At 29.6% G+C, this 20,099-nt stretch overlaps 2 protein-coding genes across 4 annotated transcripts; one reads left to right on the forward strand and one right to left on the reverse strand.

Moving 5' to 3' along the window:
* Positions 1-3,878: 3,878 nt before the first annotated feature.
* LOC107405479 (anthranilate synthase beta subunit 2, chloroplastic) lies at positions 3,879-9,519 on the forward strand. 3 transcript variants are annotated; one of them, XM_025069091.3, is made up of 9 exons: positions 3,879-4,000; positions 4,139-4,327; positions 4,459-4,616; positions 5,471-5,541; positions 5,714-5,751; positions 5,829-5,939; positions 6,292-6,391; positions 7,829-7,964; positions 9,130-9,519. In XM_025069091.3, the coding sequence occupies exons 2-9, from the start codon at positions 4,213-4,215 to the stop codon at positions 9,229-9,231; spliced, it is 831 nt and encodes a 276-aa protein (XP_024924859.3). In that variant the 5' UTR covers positions 3,879-4,000; positions 4,139-4,212; the 3' UTR covers positions 9,232-9,519. The 3 variants fall into 3 exon arrangements, with proteins under 3 accessions (XP_024924859.3, XP_060669687.1, XP_048319136.2); XM_048463179.2 differs by adding an exon at positions 8,852-8,933 and having other exon boundaries at positions 3,933-4,327; XM_060813704.1 differs by having other exon boundaries at positions 3,919-4,327.
* A 4,496-nt stretch (positions 9,520-14,015) lies between these two features.
* Positions 14,016-17,131, reverse strand: LOC107405483 (probable xyloglucan endotransglucosylase/hydrolase protein 28). The gene is made up of 4 exons (XM_016012547.4): positions 16,703-17,131; positions 16,475-16,575; positions 15,715-15,923; positions 14,016-14,891 (listed from the first exon to the last, which is right to left on the reverse strand). The coding sequence occupies exons 1-4, from the start codon at positions 16,893-16,895 to the stop codon at positions 14,384-14,386; spliced, it is 1,011 nt and encodes a 336-aa protein (XP_015868033.1). The 5' UTR covers positions 16,896-17,131; the 3' UTR covers positions 14,016-14,383.
* Between the last annotated feature and the right edge of the window lie 2,968 nt (positions 17,132-20,099).

The following is a 20,099-nucleotide window of genomic DNA, read 5'->3' on the forward strand; positions in this document are numbered from 1 at the left end:
TATAAATAGAGTCCGCAATATAAGCCCACTCCCCAAAAATTACCCTTTCAAATTGGCTCTTAAATTTCTGAATCAGCCCTTGTCATTTACTTTTAAGTTATAATTATATTATGATTATGTAAAAAGAATCATGTTTAAGCAAAATAAAAAAAAAATTACATATGCTAGTAAGACTTACTATATATTCCTAACAGTTAGTGATGATTATTATTCAAATTATTTTATATGTTATTTTTTAATTTGAACATTTAATCATATTATTTTTTTTATTTTAAATTATGAAAATAAACTTTTTAATAATTACCATTTGAATTGTTATTTGATATTTAGATCCCATAATCATTAATTAATAGTATCAAATAACATTTTTCAATTCATCCCACCAAGTCTAAAAAATTCCGGCATTTAAAAGCACAAGCCAACTAGAAGCCTATGTAGTTCTTCCAAGCTAATTATATCAAATAAGTATCAAAATGCAAAAATGTATAAAATGGAAATTGATGGACCTGTAATTAGAACTAATCAAAATCAATGGTGGCAGGTCCGGCTGAAGCTTACACGTGGCCTTCGGCAAGAATGGAAGATAGGCCCATAGGAGTTTATATATATATATATATACATAAAGTTTATTTTTATACTCAATGTTTAGTGTTAACACTAAAATATTTATTAAAAAAAATTATACTTTAAATATATTATAAAAATATATAAAATAAAATTACAATTCCATTTTAAAATTGAGAGAAAAAATAAAAAAGACTATGCAATACATTAAATTCTCAATTTATTTTGAATATAATGAAGATTTTTTTTTATTATTATTATTTTTAGAAGTATTTTTCATGTTACATCAAAAGAGAAAGAGATGTGGTCAAGGTCGGACTCGTGTCATGCTTATTTATCTATCTTTGTTCAAATTTGAATATGGCAGAGACAATACCGATAATTATATATATAAAAAAAAAATTCAAAAGAGAAAGAGATACCAAAATTGTTTTTTTTTTAATGAAAATATATTTTTTTAATTATTAAACAAAAACTGAAAAATGCATTAAAGTAATTGACAATTATTTGCCAACAAATTAGGTTGGTCAAACCATTAATGCCTTTATTGCAATTTTATTTTTTCAAAACTTCTTGAAATTAGTCCACTAATTTATCATCTATAAATCTGTTTCATCTACTCATATAAATATTAATCTTAATAAAAAATAATAAAAAAAATTTAATATTAAAAAACTCACATAAATATTATTACTTTTTTATTTTAAAATATTTCTAATAATCATTTGTAAACTTTTTATTTGAAAGCCTTGGTTTTATATATATGTATATGTATTATAAAATTAGGTGTGTATGAATATATTTATATATATTATGAAATTGGGGGCCCTAATAATCTAGGGGCCCAAGGCAATGGCTTTGGTGGCCTTTCCCTGATGACGGGCCAGAATGATGGCAACCTCAGCTACCCAATTAGGAAAGGTTTACTTAGGTAAAAATCAGTTACAAAGCCGTCAACTTCTCTGGCAAACAGAAAATATATATTCTAGCATTATACAAAATAATGAAGGAGAATGTGTTAAAAAAAATTATTCAAGTTTGAAAGCAAAAGCATGATATATGGATGAGAATAATGTTTTGATATGACAATGAAAAAATCCAGGTGGAGCAACGAATTTTGCAGTTTGCTTTGGATTGTAACGATATGGACAGATAAAAGAAAGTTAGTTTCAGGCACTTTGAATAAGATTAATAATAAAAATTTGAATGTACTGAGGTGTCGTAAAGAACTCAAGTTGTAATGAAAAGAAAAAAGAACAAAAGAAGTGTCATACAGAAAAAATTAAAGAAAAGTTTAGAAGGGACATTGTTTTAAGTTCAAATTTAGGGAAGTGATTTTTTCTTTTTTTAACAATAAGTATTTGAAATAAAAAGATAATAATAATAATAATAATACAATATTCTGAAAACCATGATAATGACATACTAATAAATGGGATCTCCATATTTTTATTATAAGTCAATTGGCTACCCTTATGATTTAGTTTTGAATTTATGTTTAAAAAAATATTACATGCAGCCAAATGAATTAGCCAATATAATCATATTTTTATTGTTAACATATCATGTTTTCCGAAAAAAACTTGATATTTATATATTTATAAGTTTCAAAACTTCAATATCCATATATGAAAGGTTTAAAATATGAAAATATTTTTAAAAAATTTAAAACTTTATTTAAAATTATAAATTTTAATATTATTAATTATTTTACCATTTTTATTTAATTGTCTATAATGGTTTCTATTTATTTTACTGCTATGTATTTAAAAAGTTTTAATAGTCTTATTTGTTTATTATATATGTATATATATATATAAGTTATCTAATAGTATTAAAGTGAGTTTAAAATCATATTTACTATTAATTTTTGTAATATTTTCCTGACATGCTCTTTTGATGGGAATGATAGATAAGATAATATGGAAAGTAGAATATTTAGATTTATGTTCTAATCAAAGCTCAAAAAATAAATATAGACGGAAATATAAAAAATTACCAAATATTAACATAAATTTATAAAAATAAAATAAAAATTGATAAAAAATTATTTTAAAAAATAGATATTTTTATTGAAATTTTAAGTTTAATTTATTTAATTAATTAATTATCAAATCAATTACAAAAATTATAAAAATATTGAGTGGATTTTATATTTTTCTTAATCAATAATGTATAGAAAACATTAATGGTTATAAATATATTATTATCAATAAAAAATATAAATATATTTGATAAAAATATTTATTAATTAAGATATATAACAAATTATTACAATTATATCATGTATCATAAAATGCCATCTAATATCATATATAATTTTTAAATAATTGAAAATTATTGATCTTTTCTTCTTTTTCATTTTAATATGAAGAATATAAAAAGTAATTATTAAAAGTTGTATATAAAATTATTAATATGCCAACCATACATATTTTATATTAAATGTCATTATTCTTGTTAATAATTATTATATTATATTAATTGATTGTATGTAAAATTATTATTTTTTGATAGTTGAGTTTGAAGCGATACCCAAAAATTACTAATATTTTCATAAACTTTTTATCAATTCATTTAATTATATTTGTAAAAAATATATTTTTTATATATCTTTATTACAGGTATCAACTTTATAAGATTTATAATATAATATTTATCATTATTTTTGTTTTATATTATAATATATATCTATATTATAATATTTATAAAATATTAAATTTATTATAATAAAAAAAATAATGGGTAGGTGACAATTAAATATCAATAGGTTATTAATTTTTTAATAAGAATTCTCAAGAAATGAAGTTAATAGAAATTTCCATGTTGAGTTCAGAAATTTCATGAAATTTTTGAAAAATTTATGAAAATTATAAATTTTTTAATAAAATTATAAAAAAATTGATATGGATATTAACAATAATTTTGATGAATATTTTGTATAAATATGAAAAATTTTAGTGAAATTTTTTATTAATTTTATCAATTTTTATTTAGGATGAAAATTTCCTACTTAAGCTTTAAAAAATATGGAAAGTTGGTTAAAATTTTTACAAAATTTCAATTTTTTAAACTTTGAGATTTTATTTTTAATAGGATAATATTTATAATGAATTGCTAAACATCACATGCCATATATATTGAGCGGCCATTCACGTGACGAAAATCCCGCTTTGTCCCTGACAGCAAAACAGCAAGAGTGGACACCGAGTCGTGCAATGTCAAATCTAACCGTCTACCACGTGGCATTAGCATAGCACGTTGCTTAGCACAGTTTAAGTAACCGATACCACCGGATTAATGTCCTGTGGTCGTCTGCAAACGCTAACGCGGTAACAAGAACGCTGTCGTTTCGCTTCTCTCTCTCTCTGGAGTCTTTCTGTTGGTCATTTCCTCGAGCACCTTGCGTAACGTTCACGCGGGTTTCTGTGCGGCAGTTAAAGAAAAAAGAAAAGCTCTTTTTTTTTTTTTCTTTTTTTTAAATTTTTTATATAAATATTAGATTTAGGTGATTTTGTTAACCAAGTTTTTGATCATTTAAGCTTATCTGTTTGTTTTTTTTCACTCGTAAAAGGGGCTTTATAAATTTTTGCTCATCTTCAAAGAAAGATTGAAGCTTTTCACTGCATTCATCATCATTATCCTCACATGGCTGCTAATGCTATAACGTCGACTTCGCTTACACACCCAAAGCAGTCGTTTTCTGCTAAAACCCATCGAAACCCTCGTCATGCTTTCCTTTATGAACCTTCTTCTCCCTCACGTAACTCTCAAAGACCTCTCATTTATTATATACATATATATATATATATATATAATATTTGTTGGAAAGGAGTGTTGGTATTGTCTTGTATACGTAAATTTGATTTGGATGAGTTTTGTTTTTGTGTGCAGGAATGAGTTTTGGGGTTAAATTAGGAAATGGGTTTGCAGCGGAGGCTTCAATAGCAGTTAAGGAATCGAAGCCTTTATCTCCAGTTTCGGACAAAAGGGTCAACAGACCCATCATTGTCATTGACAACTATGATAGCTTTACCTACAATCTTTGCCAAGTAAGATTTTATTTATTTATTTATTTTTGGAAAAATCAGGGGATTTTTGAAGCTGCGTTTTGTTTAGGTTTTGAAGACATTCATTTTTTGAGTTTTTCAAATGAGTGGCATCCGTTTGAATATTAGTTTGTGGATGTTTTTATTTTTACTTGATGTTTGGTTGCCAAGAAGATATGAGAAAAGAGAAGGATGAAAGAAACCCTTTTTTCCCCCTCACTTTTTTAGGAATTTTTATTGGTGTGCATTTTGGTTTGTGTTTATTTCTATTGGCATCTGCTTGTTTTTCCCGCTCTTTGTCTATCAAATTTTCCATTAGCATTTAAGGCTTCTAAGGAAAAGTTAATAAATCTCACGTTTTTATTCTTACCTGCAAGAAAGCCATATGTTTAAAATCAAAGTGAAAATTTGGTTTTTTAGAATTGTGAGTATTGAGATTATTTGCTTTCCGATGAAGCTCAAAAACTGTCCAACATTTCATTTTTATACCGTTCTAGATTTCTGCTAGGGTTGAAATGATGAATGCTCCATTTGTTGAATTATTTCTTTAATTGAACTTATGCTAGCTTTCCTTTGCATAAAATACTAGTATTTTAATCCTTTAGGTTACAATTTCCACATCCTTTTAAGTTCTTCTTCCTTATTCGATAGTTTCTCTGTAAAAAGAGATGTACTTCTTTAACAATGCTTTCTTGGAGTGGGTGGAGTTATTTAATTTTAAATGTCAATAATGGTGCATGAAATGCTGAAAATTCCTTGTCTTTTAAAAAAATTTCATGATTATTCTCTGTATTTCTCTTGATTGAACATTTTTTTTAAAGCAAATGTTATTCTGATATCTCTCTTGTGATGTGAAGTATATAGGTGAGCTCGGTTGTCCATTTGAAGTTTATCGGAATGACGAACTAACTGTGGACGAACTAAAAAGGTATACATAACAATCACTGTTTAGGATCTGTAGTTAAATGTGTTAGCTTTCAGTTAAGGCGAAGGGTTTACAGAAATAACCACACTATGGGCAAGTACTACTCTTATAGTAAGTCATATGCCTCATGTTAGTTACTTATTCTCACATAAGAATCTTTCTGCCGTTTTTTTAGGAAACATCCCAGAGGATTGCTAATCTCCCCAGGGCCAGGTAAGAATTTATTATATTTATTTTTAGCTGGACTATCTGGATTAGGAATATACTAATTCGACTGTAAATACTCATAGGCTCACCCCAAGATTCTGGAATATCATTGGAAACTGTTTTGGAACTTGGACCAACTGTACCGTTATTTGGTGTATGCATGGGTTTGCAGTGCATTGGAGAGGCTTTTGGAGGTATATTCTAAGATAACCGGAATAGTAACCGTCTTTAAATTAACTTTATGCATCTCAATGTATAATTGCCTTATTCTTTGTGAGCACATCTCTTTTGTTTTTGTTTTTATTGTGGCTGCCTATGTTAAGTGCATTCCACTTTATCCTAAAATAACCACGTCGGACACGTGGATGCTGATAAGGGTATGGCTGTTAGACACGCCACATACATGGAAAAACTTTGAAAAACAGACAGATTCAACACTTGGACATGTACCCACAGCACACGCTCATACCCTAGCCTGAGCAACATAGGTGGCTGCTAATTTCTTCCACGTTTTTAACACAATCTTCATGGCTTTGAATGCTGCAGGGAAGATTGTTCGTTCACCCTTTGGTGTCATGCATGGGAAAAGTTCACCCATATATTATGATGAGAAGGGGGAAGAAGGCTTGTTCGCTGGACTATCTAAGTATGGAATTTTGTTCTTTTGCTAATATATCTTCAAAGTTGGGTAACATTTACAAGAAAAATATCAGTTTGGGTAATACATCATTTCTAGAGAGAATTTCTGAATGCTAGCTATTATGCTATTGTTTCTTTTTCTATGTTCAAGTAACTATCGACATTCTAGAAATACATAGGTTTGAACTATAAACTTAGTTTACATATGCATATTTAATGGTAATTCAAATATGATATGCTTACTTTATGGGCTTACATGTGCTAGCTCTATGATTGTAATCTGCATGCATACTGCTTTATAAATATGAATTTGGAACATGGTAGAAAATTGTGGAGGTTTTGGTTATCAGTCTGCTATGAAGCAAAATTGGTAGCTTCAATGCTTAAAATCCTTTGCTTTTGTATGTTGGCTTATAATTTGTTTTTTCCTCAACTATATGATAGGCCATTTAGTTTTGTGTTAGCATGCATGATAATTCTGTTGTTTTACAGAATTGTTTGGCACTGAAGAAGAAAATACAAATTTAAAGAGACGAAAGGACTAATATTAGAAGAACATGATGCATTTACTTTTCATATGTAATAAATTGGTTGGAGGTCAAGAGTATCTAATACTGTAATCTTTTTCTACCTCTTTGATAACACAATCAATTAAATCTTGCCTAATATTAAGAGAAAAATGTAATGTTTTGTACAAGATTATGCTATTGGCAGATTCTTGTGGGAAGAGTGAAAACCCCTCGGAAGTGTTTTAGGTCTGATAAGTCCCTGCAGAAAATTAGCTATGCTGCTTTGCTAGGAACCTTTCTCTCATTTCTGTATATATGTTGCATATGGTTTTCTAACCTTGTGAAATCTTAATTTTATTAATTAAAAATATCGTAAACACTCATTTGTCAATTACATTGTTGATTATTCTGGACTCACATATGCATTCTTTTGGAGTTAATTGTCTCGCTTCATTAAATAGTTTGCATCTTAAGATTTAGCGGATTTAGTGTTTTAGCATTAGAGGCGTCAATCTTATTTTTCCTTTTTGAATCAATGAAATGATCTATCACAACTATATAGTTCTTCCTCAGTCATATCCAGAAACCTGAGCTATAAATTTCTCAGGAATTTCCATCTGATGGGGTTTTTTTCTTTCTTTTGGTCATCTTAATAATGCTCATCCTAGTTACACAAACGGGGTTGTCTTATTATGTCTGGATTGCATTTACTCTTGCGTTTTGTGCTAATTTTCCTATGATGTGAAAAAATCGTATATAATTATCATAGCGGCAGTTTATCAGCTCACATCAACTTTTTCCTATTAAAGATGAATAATTTCTTCTTGTTGACGTACCCTGATATAGCTTGCTTTAAAATCCTTCCGCTGGTTATGACTTAATATGCACATTTTGCAATTTATGGTAATGTTTATTTATCTGTATGTCTATTCCAGCCCGTTCACTGCTGGTAGATACCACAGCCTTGTGATTGACAAGGACAGTTTTCCTCACAAGGAACTTGAGGTTACAGCATGGACAGACGATGGATTAATAATGGCTGCGCGTCACAAGAAATATAGGCATATACAAGTAAGATATTTTTGTCATCTTTTCTTCGGTTGAGTTTTTAGTGAAATCTACTTTATGCAAATTGGTACACCAGTTTGCTTGTGCATTGCTAGTACGAGTGGCCATTTTGTTTACTTGTGGAATTTTATTTTTGCAACTGTGACTGGCCATTTTGTTTATTTGTGGAATTTTATTTTTGCAACTGTGACCTTAACAGTTATAGAGATAAACAATTCATTTATGAATAGTCTAATAAAGTAGGGTTTAAAAGAAATAAATAAGCAGTGCCCTGTCAGGTAACCACATTATTATTTCTCAATGAATTGCAAATTGGAAAAGAAGCAATTACTGTATGGATGTCATTTTGGGTGCCCCTTATCAAACTTAAAAAATACGTTATTATAAAGCTTAAAAGCCTACATGTTTGTTATGGCGAAAAAATATTCTTTAGATACTGCAGGATGAGACCTGAGTAAATAGTGGGTACAGATCTCTCCATAGAGAGAAGGTTATGAATTGGAATTAAGAAGAGGAAGTCTGAAATTTTTGTAAGAATTCCAATTAATGTTTTCTCCTACTTTTGGAAAGGGAATAGTAATAATACAAATGGATATTCAGAGTGCCCATGTGACCCTATGTAAAACATTGAAACCTAAGATAGAAAGCAATGAATTTGAACAAAGAAGATAAAGAGTCACCAACAGAAGACTAATGTTGATACCACCTGACACCCTTCGTGGATGGTTGATGCATTTGAAGGATCATGAATTGGGAAAGGAGAAAAATTCACTTTGATTAGGGTTGTTACGTTATCATTAGGATCTTATGCTACCTAATCAAAATATATATTTTATCAGGACCATTGATAGGTATTAACATATGTGTATCGAAAATATTTGATGGTGCAGATAACATGGTCGGTAAAGCCTCTTGGTAGTAACGTACCAGAAACTTGAGAATAAATTCATTCTTCAGTTCTTCACCATGAAGGTGGTCTTATGGAATGGAGAAGACTGCTTTTCGAATACATTGCTTTATTTTATTTTTCATTTGTTATAATTATGTGTGTTAAAAGATGCTTATAACATATGTTACATAAGGCATTTCCTTTGCTTTTTAGTTTTGGTTAAAGTTCCAAGTGCTGCAAGTCTATCACTAATTTAACCAATTATTCTGGGATTTGCAGGGTGTTCAGTTTCATCCGGAAAGTATTATTACCACCGAAGGCAAGGGGATTGTGCAAAACTTCATCAGAATGGTAGAGAGAGAAGAAGATGTCAAAAACTGAGAATTAGAGGCTCACTCAATGTTCATGACTATGCTTTACCTATATAGAATATGATATGGAATTACCACCAAGAAATTGGGAACTCTTTCTTGTTGGTTCAAAAATCATCTAACTTTTAATTTTGTTGTTACCTGTGGAGGAATTGCCGAATGTGTGCAACTTTATCGGAATGATAGAGAAAGAATTAGGTGCTTTGTATTACAGACGTGGTCTATTTTCACAACTAAGCTTTACCCTTGTAATGTATACAGCCATTTGCAATAATCTACAAACAAATAATTATTTTGAGGGTTCTGTTTGAAATTGAAGATTGGATGAAACTATTTTAAATTTTGGTTTAACTTTTAAATTGATCAGGTTAAATTTAAAATAGTCCGGTCCTGCATTCTAAATTTGTTTGGAAGAGGGACTATGGTTTTTATTTATTTATTTTTATTTTTTTTATCGTCCTGCATTCTAAATTTGTTTGGAAGAGGAACTATAGTTTTTTAATCATCTAATTAAACAAATTGCAAAAAACAATTGGCCTTTAGTGCAATCTTCTTCTACCACAACAACTTACTTTGGCTTTGCTTTTAATCTAGCAATGCATTTGTCCTGTTGGAATAGCCAAAGGTGGGCAGTTGAAGAAGTGGTCCTTTTTATGATAACTTTATTTTGGAAAGTCACAGGTAACAGGTTCATGGATAGCTGCACTTGGAGGATTTGGAAGTGTATGAAGTACAATGAGGTAGGTTATGAAGTACAGTGAGGTAGGTTTCCTAATTATCAAAATTTTCCAAGTTTCCTTCTGAAATCTTGACAACAATGAATGACTAAAAAAAAAAAAAAAATCAGATTGGTTAAAACTTGCATGAAGATTTTCTAAATTCTTTAAAGGTCTCAAAAATTTTTAGAAATATTGAAAAATAGTTGAAAAGGATCAAGCAGCTGGCATCCATATTGACCAAAAAGAAAATTGTGTGTGATTTTCATGGAGGTCCACACATGATTTTTATGACCTTTGGATATCTTGTGGTCTTGTGGTGTAAAAAATAGTGAAGATGAATATCCAGTTCAGCATTAGTTGGCAACTTGGTGCTTGATTCAGCAACTTGATTCAACATTTTCTATAAATTCTCTCTATTTACTGTTGGCCACACAAATTAGTATGTAAGATTCCATGAATCCAAAAATTCTCTTTTTCTATCTCTTTTTGCACTTTTTTTTTTCTCCTTTTCCTTATTAGAATGGAATTTCCAATAATGGTATTAAAGTAATTTCCAAGGAAAAATTATAATTATCAATCCTTTTATATTTCCCTATGCCAGCATGGGCTACCCTAAATTCCATAGGCCTAAAACCATAAACTGAGTTGCAAATATCTTGGTAATTATTTTTAGTTCTGTTGAAGGGACAAAAAACCTATTGCTTTTTAATATTATGTTTGAAATTTCTACAGAATTCAACTCTGCAACATTACAAGCCAATGATAAGCAGTTGGAAGTTGAGTCTAATACATCGTCATTATGATTATTCAACCTTAAATGCTGGTTGAGAACCATATATTACATACTTTATTTTAGCAGTATTTTTTTTAATGTGATAGAGTTAGTAAAAGTCAAATTAATAAGTTTATAATAGCATTTCCATGCATGGCCAAAGGACATTAATAAAACTATGGGTAAAAAAAAAATGAAAATCAAAGTGTGGTAAAGATTCCTCAAATCGGAATGGATTATTGTAATGCAAATTGCAAATTAGTAGAGACAAGTTTAGGTGTGTCAGATGGATACCATCACCAGCAAATGTCAGAGTATGCCAAAACAATAAGGATCAAATCTTAAAAATACAATTTTTATTAATTTGGGAAAACATGCAACAAAGTCAGCCAAAAATGGTCGGTCATCAAGTGTCTTTTTGTTTTCGGAAAACACTTTTTAAAACCATCCACCATCTTCTAATTTTTATTAATTTAATCTTTCCCTGTGAAACCAGTTACTAGGTTCTGTTTGGAAGATGTCTGTAAAATATTAGAAAATCTTAGGCCTAGGTAATTGCAAGTAGGACTATATGAATTTGCAAGAAATTTAGTGTGTTTTTTTAGTCATAAGAGTAACCTAGTTTGAAGAGTCTATTTTTATTTTTTTTCATTGGCAGTGAGACTTATAAATTGGGCATTTACCTCTGGTTTTGTTGGCTCTTTTCAGGCCATACAGAATCTAAATTTGGTTGTCTTGGTTTATTTATTGGTGCTATTTTTCTTTTGTTTGTGTCATTTTCCAATTAGAATAAAAAATAAGATCTTTCTGTGGCCAGACATATACTAGATTTCGTATCTAATACTGGTTTCATTGATTCATATTATTGAGGATTTCTAAAATTAAGGTTAAGGAGTAATAAATCTCAAAAACTAAAAGAAAAGTGAAATAAAAAGGGATGCTTAAGATTTGTCAGAAGATAGTCTTCTTTTTTGGCAATATTGTTAGAATATAGTCAGATAAAGAAAAGAACTATCAAATAATTGCCAATGATACAAAAGACAAACTTAGGGGAAGGGATATTAGATGAATATTTTTAGTTTGCCAAATCCAATTGGATAAATTCACCATCTTTCATTTACTATTTGCAGAATATTTACTTGATATAAGCCAGTAAAAGTAAAAAAAAATAAAAAAAAAGGGTGAAATGGTTAAATAAATTCTTATTACATATCAATTAATTAATAATGCATCACAGTTAACAGTACCATCATCAAATGTCACCTCAATGTAAGAAAGATGTTTTGACTGGATCATATTTGAATAGCAAAAACCCTAAATTTTGGTCTAACTTCTCCTACTTACAATAAATATTTGATGAAAATGTGCTACAGTCATCATAAATTTTGTTGAGAGTATTTATTTTAATCTATTTTGCTTCTTTCTGTCACTTTTGTTTGACAAATGGCAACCTCTTTAATGGTATAGCTATAGACCTACTGGCGTAATTGTTAACCTTTCATTAGATGCTTTTCACCTTCATCTGACTTTATGCTTGGCCTGAAATTGAAGGTCTTCATATTATTATACTGGTATAATGGTATTCTTTCACCAATAATAAATAAATAAATAACATTTTAACATATATTCATCAAGTTTCCATCTTCTTCAATAAGATTTATTCCCCTTTTATTCAAGTTATTCTAAGTGAACAAAACCCAGAAATCTTTTTCAGCAAGACAACCTTTTCTCTCCCTTAAGAGCTTCAAATTAAGGGTTTTTGGTCTCCTTAGCAAGCTGTCTAAGTGACTGTGCTGGTATTTTTGTGTTAAAAATGTCTTGAGAGGTCCCACATTAGTTTGACGACCAGTGGCGCAGAAGAATCTTATAGTGGCTTAGTTCTTAATACATATGTTAAGATATGCCCACTAAACTTACATGTCAGTTTATGAATATCTCTTTTTTTAGAAAATATATATATATATATATATATACAAAACCTTTTACACTTCAAAGCAACCAATCCAAGAGTCACAGAACACCTTATCTCTTAGGCTAAGTATTCTGGAAAATACTTCACAATCCCAGAAAGAAATCTTTGATACTCCTTGTTTTGCTTTAACCCTTCCCCTAACTTTCATTATAGCCTTATCTTTTTGACTTATTGGCTAAAAAACAGATGGAATAGAGACTTTTTTTTTTTTGTTTTTTTTTTTTTGGGTTGTTGGAGGATTTCTTTTTATTTTATATGCAAATAAGAAACATATTTTCTTTGTCTTGGATTTACTTAAACATGCTGGTTTAAAAGAATATGGAAAGAGAAAAAAAGCAGAGAAAAGAGGTGTTTAATGGCTTCCACAAGGTGGACAATTTGAGTATTGGCCCAAGCTTCAATTTAAAGTATTATCCAGTGTTAGTTCTCAATTTTTTTTTTTAAGGGTTGGTTTGGTTTAGTTGGTCCCCCTTTGTCTTTCGCTGGAGGTTAGGGAATCGGGCAACTGTGATGCAATTTCTTGGACTAGTAAATGAATTTTGGAATTTCTGGCATGTCCAACTGACAGAACTTTACAAAAAAATTTCCCTTTCAAGTTCAAAATTTTATATGAACCAAGTGGATAAAAAAAGACTCTGTAACCAAATTTTGGAAGCTCTCAATTTTTTCATTTTCACATTCAAAATGATTCCAGTGAAAATTCGAAAGATTTATTAACCCATTGATTTCCATTTTTTAAAATTTATCATAAGCAGGTTTATTTCTTCTTCTAATCCTTAAATTTCCATATCTTAAAATTATTTTAATTATCTGTAGTATGGAGAAAAATAAATAAATAAATAAAACAAAGAGACCAACCGCCCTAAAATTTTTGTCCAAGGATCTCAGCTTCCCCATCAGACCCCAAGCTTTGAAATTCTCATCGTTCTTATGAAGATCCTTATCAACCTAATCTATACACACACACACACACACACACACACACACAGAGCTGAAAGTCCAACATACGGCCAATTACCTGCACAATTTCTTCACTAGTTGTCACATCTATCTGACTTTGGATTCCAATTAACTATTGACAAACTGCCCTAGTGAATATGACAAGACTGGCCTTAAAAAAATTGCATAAAATCCAAACAACACCTATTTTGGATACAAAGCGAAAACAAAATTTGGTTATGCCATTGTATTTCATTCTGACAGATATAGCAATATTATAAACAACGGTAAATTAAAATAATAATAATAATAATAATAAAGATATTGGTAGTTTATGATGATATATGTTAAAAATGATGCACAAAACAACAGGAAAATCCATACCTAACACATATTGCAACTCCATAGGCTGATATATTTTATTGAACCCATGAGGGTGTTTTTTCAAAATACAGAAATCATCACTGAATTCAATTTGTAAAATGGCCAAAAGACAACATGGAACAACATGAATGATAAAATGACAGAGGAAGCTAAGGTATGAACTATACACACACACACCCTTCCTCTTCCACCATGAACAGATGATATGAACCTCTCTAATCACCCTCAATAAATCTATTCTTTCTTCTCTCTATACACAAAAATTATAAAAATAAAAATAAAAATAAAAACTGACCCCTGCTAAATGAAATTCAACGCGAACGGATATGGCAACAATGTCGATACACATAACAAAATGAACACTCTTATTTCATTCTCAAATGGTGGCCTCTGCCTGGCTTACCCTGCTGCTGCTGCTCCTGTGGTGATGTTTGCCATGGTGGCGCCGCTCTTTGCCAAAGATGACAGGATTTCGAACTCGGAGTCTTTTGGCTTCTTGAGGATTAACCACACACTCAGGAGGAGGAACTTTGTATCGAACTTGGTCGTAGCAATAGGAGTATGTCATGTGCTTCATCCTGAAGCTCTCCATTTTGGTTCTTTGTGTTGAAGTGATACCAGTAGGGATTGATTCAGAATTGTGTGTGTCATCACATTTCGAAAACTGTTCAATGGGATCAACTGCACAACCATGGAGGACGAGGTCAGAAAACTCCGCGATGAAAGGGGCATATTTGTAATTCGCCCTGTATTTTCCGCCATTGGTAGCCCAATCTGATCCATCCCATATTGTGGCATACAATGTCATTGGCTTAGAAGGGAAATCTCCACCCATAGACTCTGTTCTCTTAACCTCTCTAATGGGAACATTGTCAACATAGAATCTGCAGGTAAAAAGCCACAAGACAAAAGAACAAAACAGTATCAAAATCAAAATCACAGAACAGATAAAAATGGATGCAATGAGTGAAAGACATAATTATCTTTGTTGTTATTCAATTATTCAAACAAAACAGTTATACGAACTATTACAAGAAAGAAAAAAAGGAAATCACAAGGATAGAGTAGAAAGCATCCTTTTCAGTTTTGGTAGTGATAAGATAAAAATTAGAATACCACAACTCTGTTCTTTTTTCTTGATGAAAAAAAAAAAGCAAAAACAAAAATCTAAGATAAGATTTTGAATAAAAAACAATCCAAATAATTCCATTCTGTTCAGGTTTATCAGGAATGTTTGCATTAGTTTCAACAAAAAGCAGGATATTCTTATATTCGTCCTTGTACAAAAGAATCTATCCCCTTAAATGAAACTTTCATATATTTTCTCAGAAACCAGGCACCATAAACCAGTTCTAGTAATAGTAAGTTGGTATTACATAGAAAAACTGGTTTTTTATGAAACAGGGGACGCCATTTTTAGGAGAAAACAAAATAGAGAAATCTCTGTACTGTATGTTCCTAAAAGAAGAACCTTGCCTATCTATACCCTACAACAGAGGCATCACATCAAAACCCCACACCCCACCCCAAAAAAAGGAGTAAGTTCCCCTTTTACAATATGAGATTATCACTGACAAAATGGCAAAAACAGTTCAAAGAATACTGATGTAGAACACAGACTTGTGAAAATTAAAAAAAAAAAAAAAAAAGTAAAAAGAATTTATGAAGAAGAAAATATGATGTAAAAGGATTTTCACTGATGCTTACATGATATTAGAATCAGTCCACAGGATACTGTACTGATGGTAATCTTCAGAAGGATCAAACCCAATATTGTATCGCTCTTCTCTGCCAACATTGGTGCTTCCATTTCCATAAACATTGGTCTGAATCCTCCATTCTTTGCCCCTTATATTACCCAAAAACTCAAAATCGATTTCGTCATGGTTCTTCTCAAACATGTCACCGTTTGACATCTGCAAATCACAGAATGGACCCCAAAAATAGAAAACAAACAAAAAAAATCAAAACTCGTTAGCTTCATGAAAAACAAGGTTGAAACTCCAAAACGAAAATTACAAGCGGATTCTTGTTTTTTCCTACCCTTTTTTAGCGATAAACAAAAAAAAAATAAAATAAAAAAGCTTTAATTTATTTTAAGTGATTTTTTGAATAGCTCAAACAAAATATCAATCCATCTCGGCAATCACATATGATGGTAAAGATGCTTAAACTAAGCTGAAAAAAGAAATTTTAACTTTGAGATTTGTATAAAAGCCCATCTGGATGAGATTGGTAAGATTATTTGTTTAGCTGCTAAAAAAAAAAAAATATATATCTTCAACCTTGAAATGAAAGATTTTTTTTTTTTTTTTTTGGTGAACGTGGGGAAAAAATCTGGGTTTATATTCTAAATCCAAACTATTTTATTTAAAATAAAACCATTAAACCCAAAAGAGAAAAAAGAGTGAAACAGAGTATTACAGACTTAATCAGTAACATAAAAAAGAAAAAAAAAATTACTCACATAGAAAGCAACCACAACTCCAGCAGTGTAATCAGAAGGTAACTTAATCGAAGCACTGAAAAAGCCATGAAGATAAAGGTCCTGAGACACAAATCCAGAACCTGTTTTTCCCACCCCCCCCCCCCAAAAAAAAAAAAAAAAGGAAAAAGAAAAATTCAGTCAAAACCTCTATGAACAAGCACCAGAAAACGATAATAAAAACATAACAAAAAACAAAAAACCACAGACCTGTCCGTTCGTTTAAAGTAAGATGAACGGATTTTCCATCTCTAAGGACCATGAGATTATCATCACCAAAAAGTTGAGTATAGCCTTCATCGAAAGCTATGATTGGAAACTTACTAGATGACCCAGAAACAAGTACTAGAACAGCCATAAACACAGAGCACCCCCATAGTAAACCCTGATGAGAGTACCCCATCTTTTTTTCTTCTGATTTCGTTCTCTGTTTTTTTTTTTTTTTTTCCTTTTGGGTCCTCCTGAAAATCAATGGCTTTTCCCCTTTTTTTTTTTTGTTTTTTTCTTCTTCTTCTGGGTTTTTCCTATTTTTTCAGAGTGATATATATATAGCGAAAGAGAGAGAGAGAGAGAGAGAGAGAGAGATAGAGAGAGGCGTGGAATATCTCTACAGCTTGCGAGCGATAGAGAGAGCCGAAAAGGCTTATGAGAGAAGAAGAAAGACAAAGCCAATAGGCAGCTCATTTTATTGGTGACTGGGAGGTCCCTGAGCTGTTCTGTTCATACCAAGACACTTCAAAATTTTCTTTTTCTCACTTTATTTTTAAGAAATGGTTTTTCTTTGCTTTTTTCATGGTAAGATATTAAAAGATTACAGATTTTATTTTGTTTTTCATCTTTATTTTAATTTTTCAAAATTTGTTTTTCTGGGCATTCCTTTTAAAAAAAAAAAATTATATGGTAGTAAATGCTTTAAAAATTAATAATTATAATGAAGAGTGAAGACAAAGCCAGTGTGGCAGTGTCCACTAAGCATCCATGCGTTTGATTATTCTCATTTAATTATCAGTTTTTATCTTTCTTTAAAAACCTGCTTATCTATTTATTATAACTAAAACTTTCAGTGGTTTTTCAATATTTAATTAATAATAGTAATGATATCATTTCTTTTGATAACAATAGTAGTAGTAATATTATGGTTATCAATTTATTTATCAAAGTTTGGATATTAAATTTATTAACCATATGATATTCTTTTATTGGCTCGTTTGAGTTTCATTTATCTATATATTAAGATTTTATAATATTTCCTTAAAAAAAAAAGATTGGATGATTTATTATCTTTTTATGTATTGTAAATGACAGAAAGTTTTCTTATTTGTTATTTTTAACAAATGAAATGCATGCTATTATATTGTTTTGAATAATAATAATTTCATGAGACTTTAACTATTCTTTTTAAGCATGCCATTACAACCAATAAAATTATCATTTGAATTGTAAGTTGTTTCATAAAATGATTAATTACAGCAATCCTTGTTATTCTATCTCTTTTTTTTTTTGTTTAACTAATTATTAATTCTTAAATTGTAAAACATATTTTGATTCCTATTCCTATGGCATATAGCTTACTTGTTACGTAAATTCCATGTCATTGCTCACAATACATATATTTTATTCCAAAAAATGCATAATTGAGCTTGACTTTCTTCTTGTTATTATATATATATATATATATTTCCATCAATTGAACTTGGCTTTGAATTTGATTTATTTAATATTATAGACAAATCTTTGATATCAAGTAATGAATACAAAGTAGCAAGTTTCCAAGGGATAATTCTTGTAGCAGAGATTGATGTTTTATAGGATCCAATACAACTAAAACATTTGCCTTTAATTTTTCTTTGAGGAAAAAAAAATAACAAAACAATAATTACTTAAGGAAATAATGATTTTGTGAATGGATTATTTCTGAAAGAACTATTATGGCATTATTTGTATGTGGCACTTCGTGGATGAAAAACTAAAAACTAAATATTCACAAAGCGTTTTAAATCTTTTAACACTAAATAGAAAAATATAAGTAATATGAGGTATATAATTATTGAGTATGAATGAAACCATGTAGTCATCTTAAGTTGAATTATTCCTTTTGTATAATGATTTTATGGGCACTTTATCCCTCTTCCAAGACTTATACTCATAAAATTGAAAATTAAAAAAATAATAATAATAATAATAACTTCGAGGTATTCATCCTTCAAAGAAAGATAAAGTGCAAAAACCATAATAACAACAAAAGTGGGAATAAAAAATAAAAGGTAGAGGACAACAGTGGGTATAGCAGGGGCACCATATAAACAAAAGATGAATCATCAGGGGAAAAACAATCATTATTAGGACTTTTGGGCCAAAAAGAGGTTCTCCTTTTAAATATTTATTTTTATATTTTAAAAAGTTGTTAACCGAAAAAAAAAAAAAAAAAAAAAAAACAAAAGGACAGCTTGGTTGCACCCTTAATAGGGCAACCGCCCAACGCCTATGGCGATACCCATTTTGGGCTTTTCAGATGAAGTGACATTGCAATTTCAAAAGTACCCTCGCGTGGTCCATAGATATACGGATTTGCCCTAAAGGCCTAAAACCAACGACAAGAGGTGGCAATTAGGTAAATAAGGGAGGGATGAACAAGAGGGGTATTTAATGAAGCTGAAAAAAGTGAAACGCGCTCTCCTCAACAAGCATCGCGTGGGCCCGCGTTTTTACAATTCCGGCGCCTAGGTGTATATGACACGCTCCTGCCACGTGGCGAACATGAGCGACTTAGCCGGCGAATAGACACGGCTTCCTCCTCAATCAATGCTTCATTTATTTCCATACATTTACCAAAATTAAATGCCTAATTTCCATTCCATCTTTTTAATTTCAATTTTCCTCTTTTCCCTTTTCTTTTCTTTTTTTTTTTCAATAATAAACCCATTATGATAGGAGAATGTGAGAATTTTTTCTGATTGGTATTTGAATTCTGAATTAAAAAATATATTTTTTACAATTTTACTATTTGATCAAACATTTGAATACAATTTTTTCTTTTGAAATTTAAAAACGTACCAAATTATTTATAAAATTTAGTTACAAAACAATATAATACAATATATTATTAGATTTGAGATTTGATTATTTATTTAAGAATATGATTTCGTTAAATTTTTAACCAATTATATATTAATAAATAATTTTATCATATTATTTAAAAATAAATTTAATTATTGATAAATAATTTTTTAAAACCCAAAGAACTTTTTTTTTCAATATTTAAAAATAAATTTTACTATTTATTATCATTAATAATGATCATTATTTTATATGTCAAATTTTAATTAGTGTATATAATTATATTATTTTTATAATTAAATTATGAAACAATTATTTATCAGTAGTGACAAATAATATTTTTAAAAAATAATACAGTTATACACATTTATAAAGTCATATTTTATCTTGTAAAAATTTTAAAAGAAGCATCAACTTTTTTACTAAATTTTAGTTAAAAAGGATATGTTACAATATATGATCAGATTGTATTTGAGATTGATTCATTTATTTAAGATATGCTAAGGTTATGTTATTATTATTATTAGTTTTTTAGTAGTTATATGTTAAT

Source organism: Ziziphus jujuba, chromosome 12 (assembly GCF_031755915.1).
Source record: "Ziziphus jujuba cultivar Dongzao chromosome 12, ASM3175591v1".
Lineage (NCBI taxonomy): Eukaryota > Viridiplantae > Streptophyta > Magnoliopsida > Rosales > Rhamnaceae > Ziziphus > Ziziphus jujuba.

Excerpts from the sequence above, each read along its gene's own strand:
- LOC107405483 (XM_016012547.4), bottom strand. The coding sequence starts at position 16,895 with ATGGGGTACTCTCATCAGGGTTTACTATGGGGGTGCTCTGTGTTTATG. Across the intron at positions 16,576-16,702 it reads TACTTTAAACGAACGGACAG|GTTCTGGATTTGTGTCTCAG; the intron begins GTCTGTGGTTTT and ends TGGGAAAAACAG. Across the intron at positions 14,892-15,714 it reads TGGACTGATTCTAATATCAT|ATTCTATGTTGACAATGTTC; the intron begins GTAAGCATCAGT and ends TTTTACCTGCAG.
- LOC107405479 (XM_025069091.3), top strand. The coding sequence starts at position 4,213 with ATGGCTGCTAATGCTATAACGTCGACTTCGCTTACACACCCAAAGCAG. Across the intron at positions 6,392-7,828 it reads TTGTTCGCTGGACTATCTAA|CCCGTTCACTGCTGGTAGAT; the intron begins GTATGGAATTTT and ends TGTCTATTCCAG. Across the intron at positions 7,965-9,129 it reads AGAAATATAGGCATATACAA|GGTGTTCAGTTTCATCCGGA; the intron begins GTAAGATATTTT and ends TGGGATTTGCAG.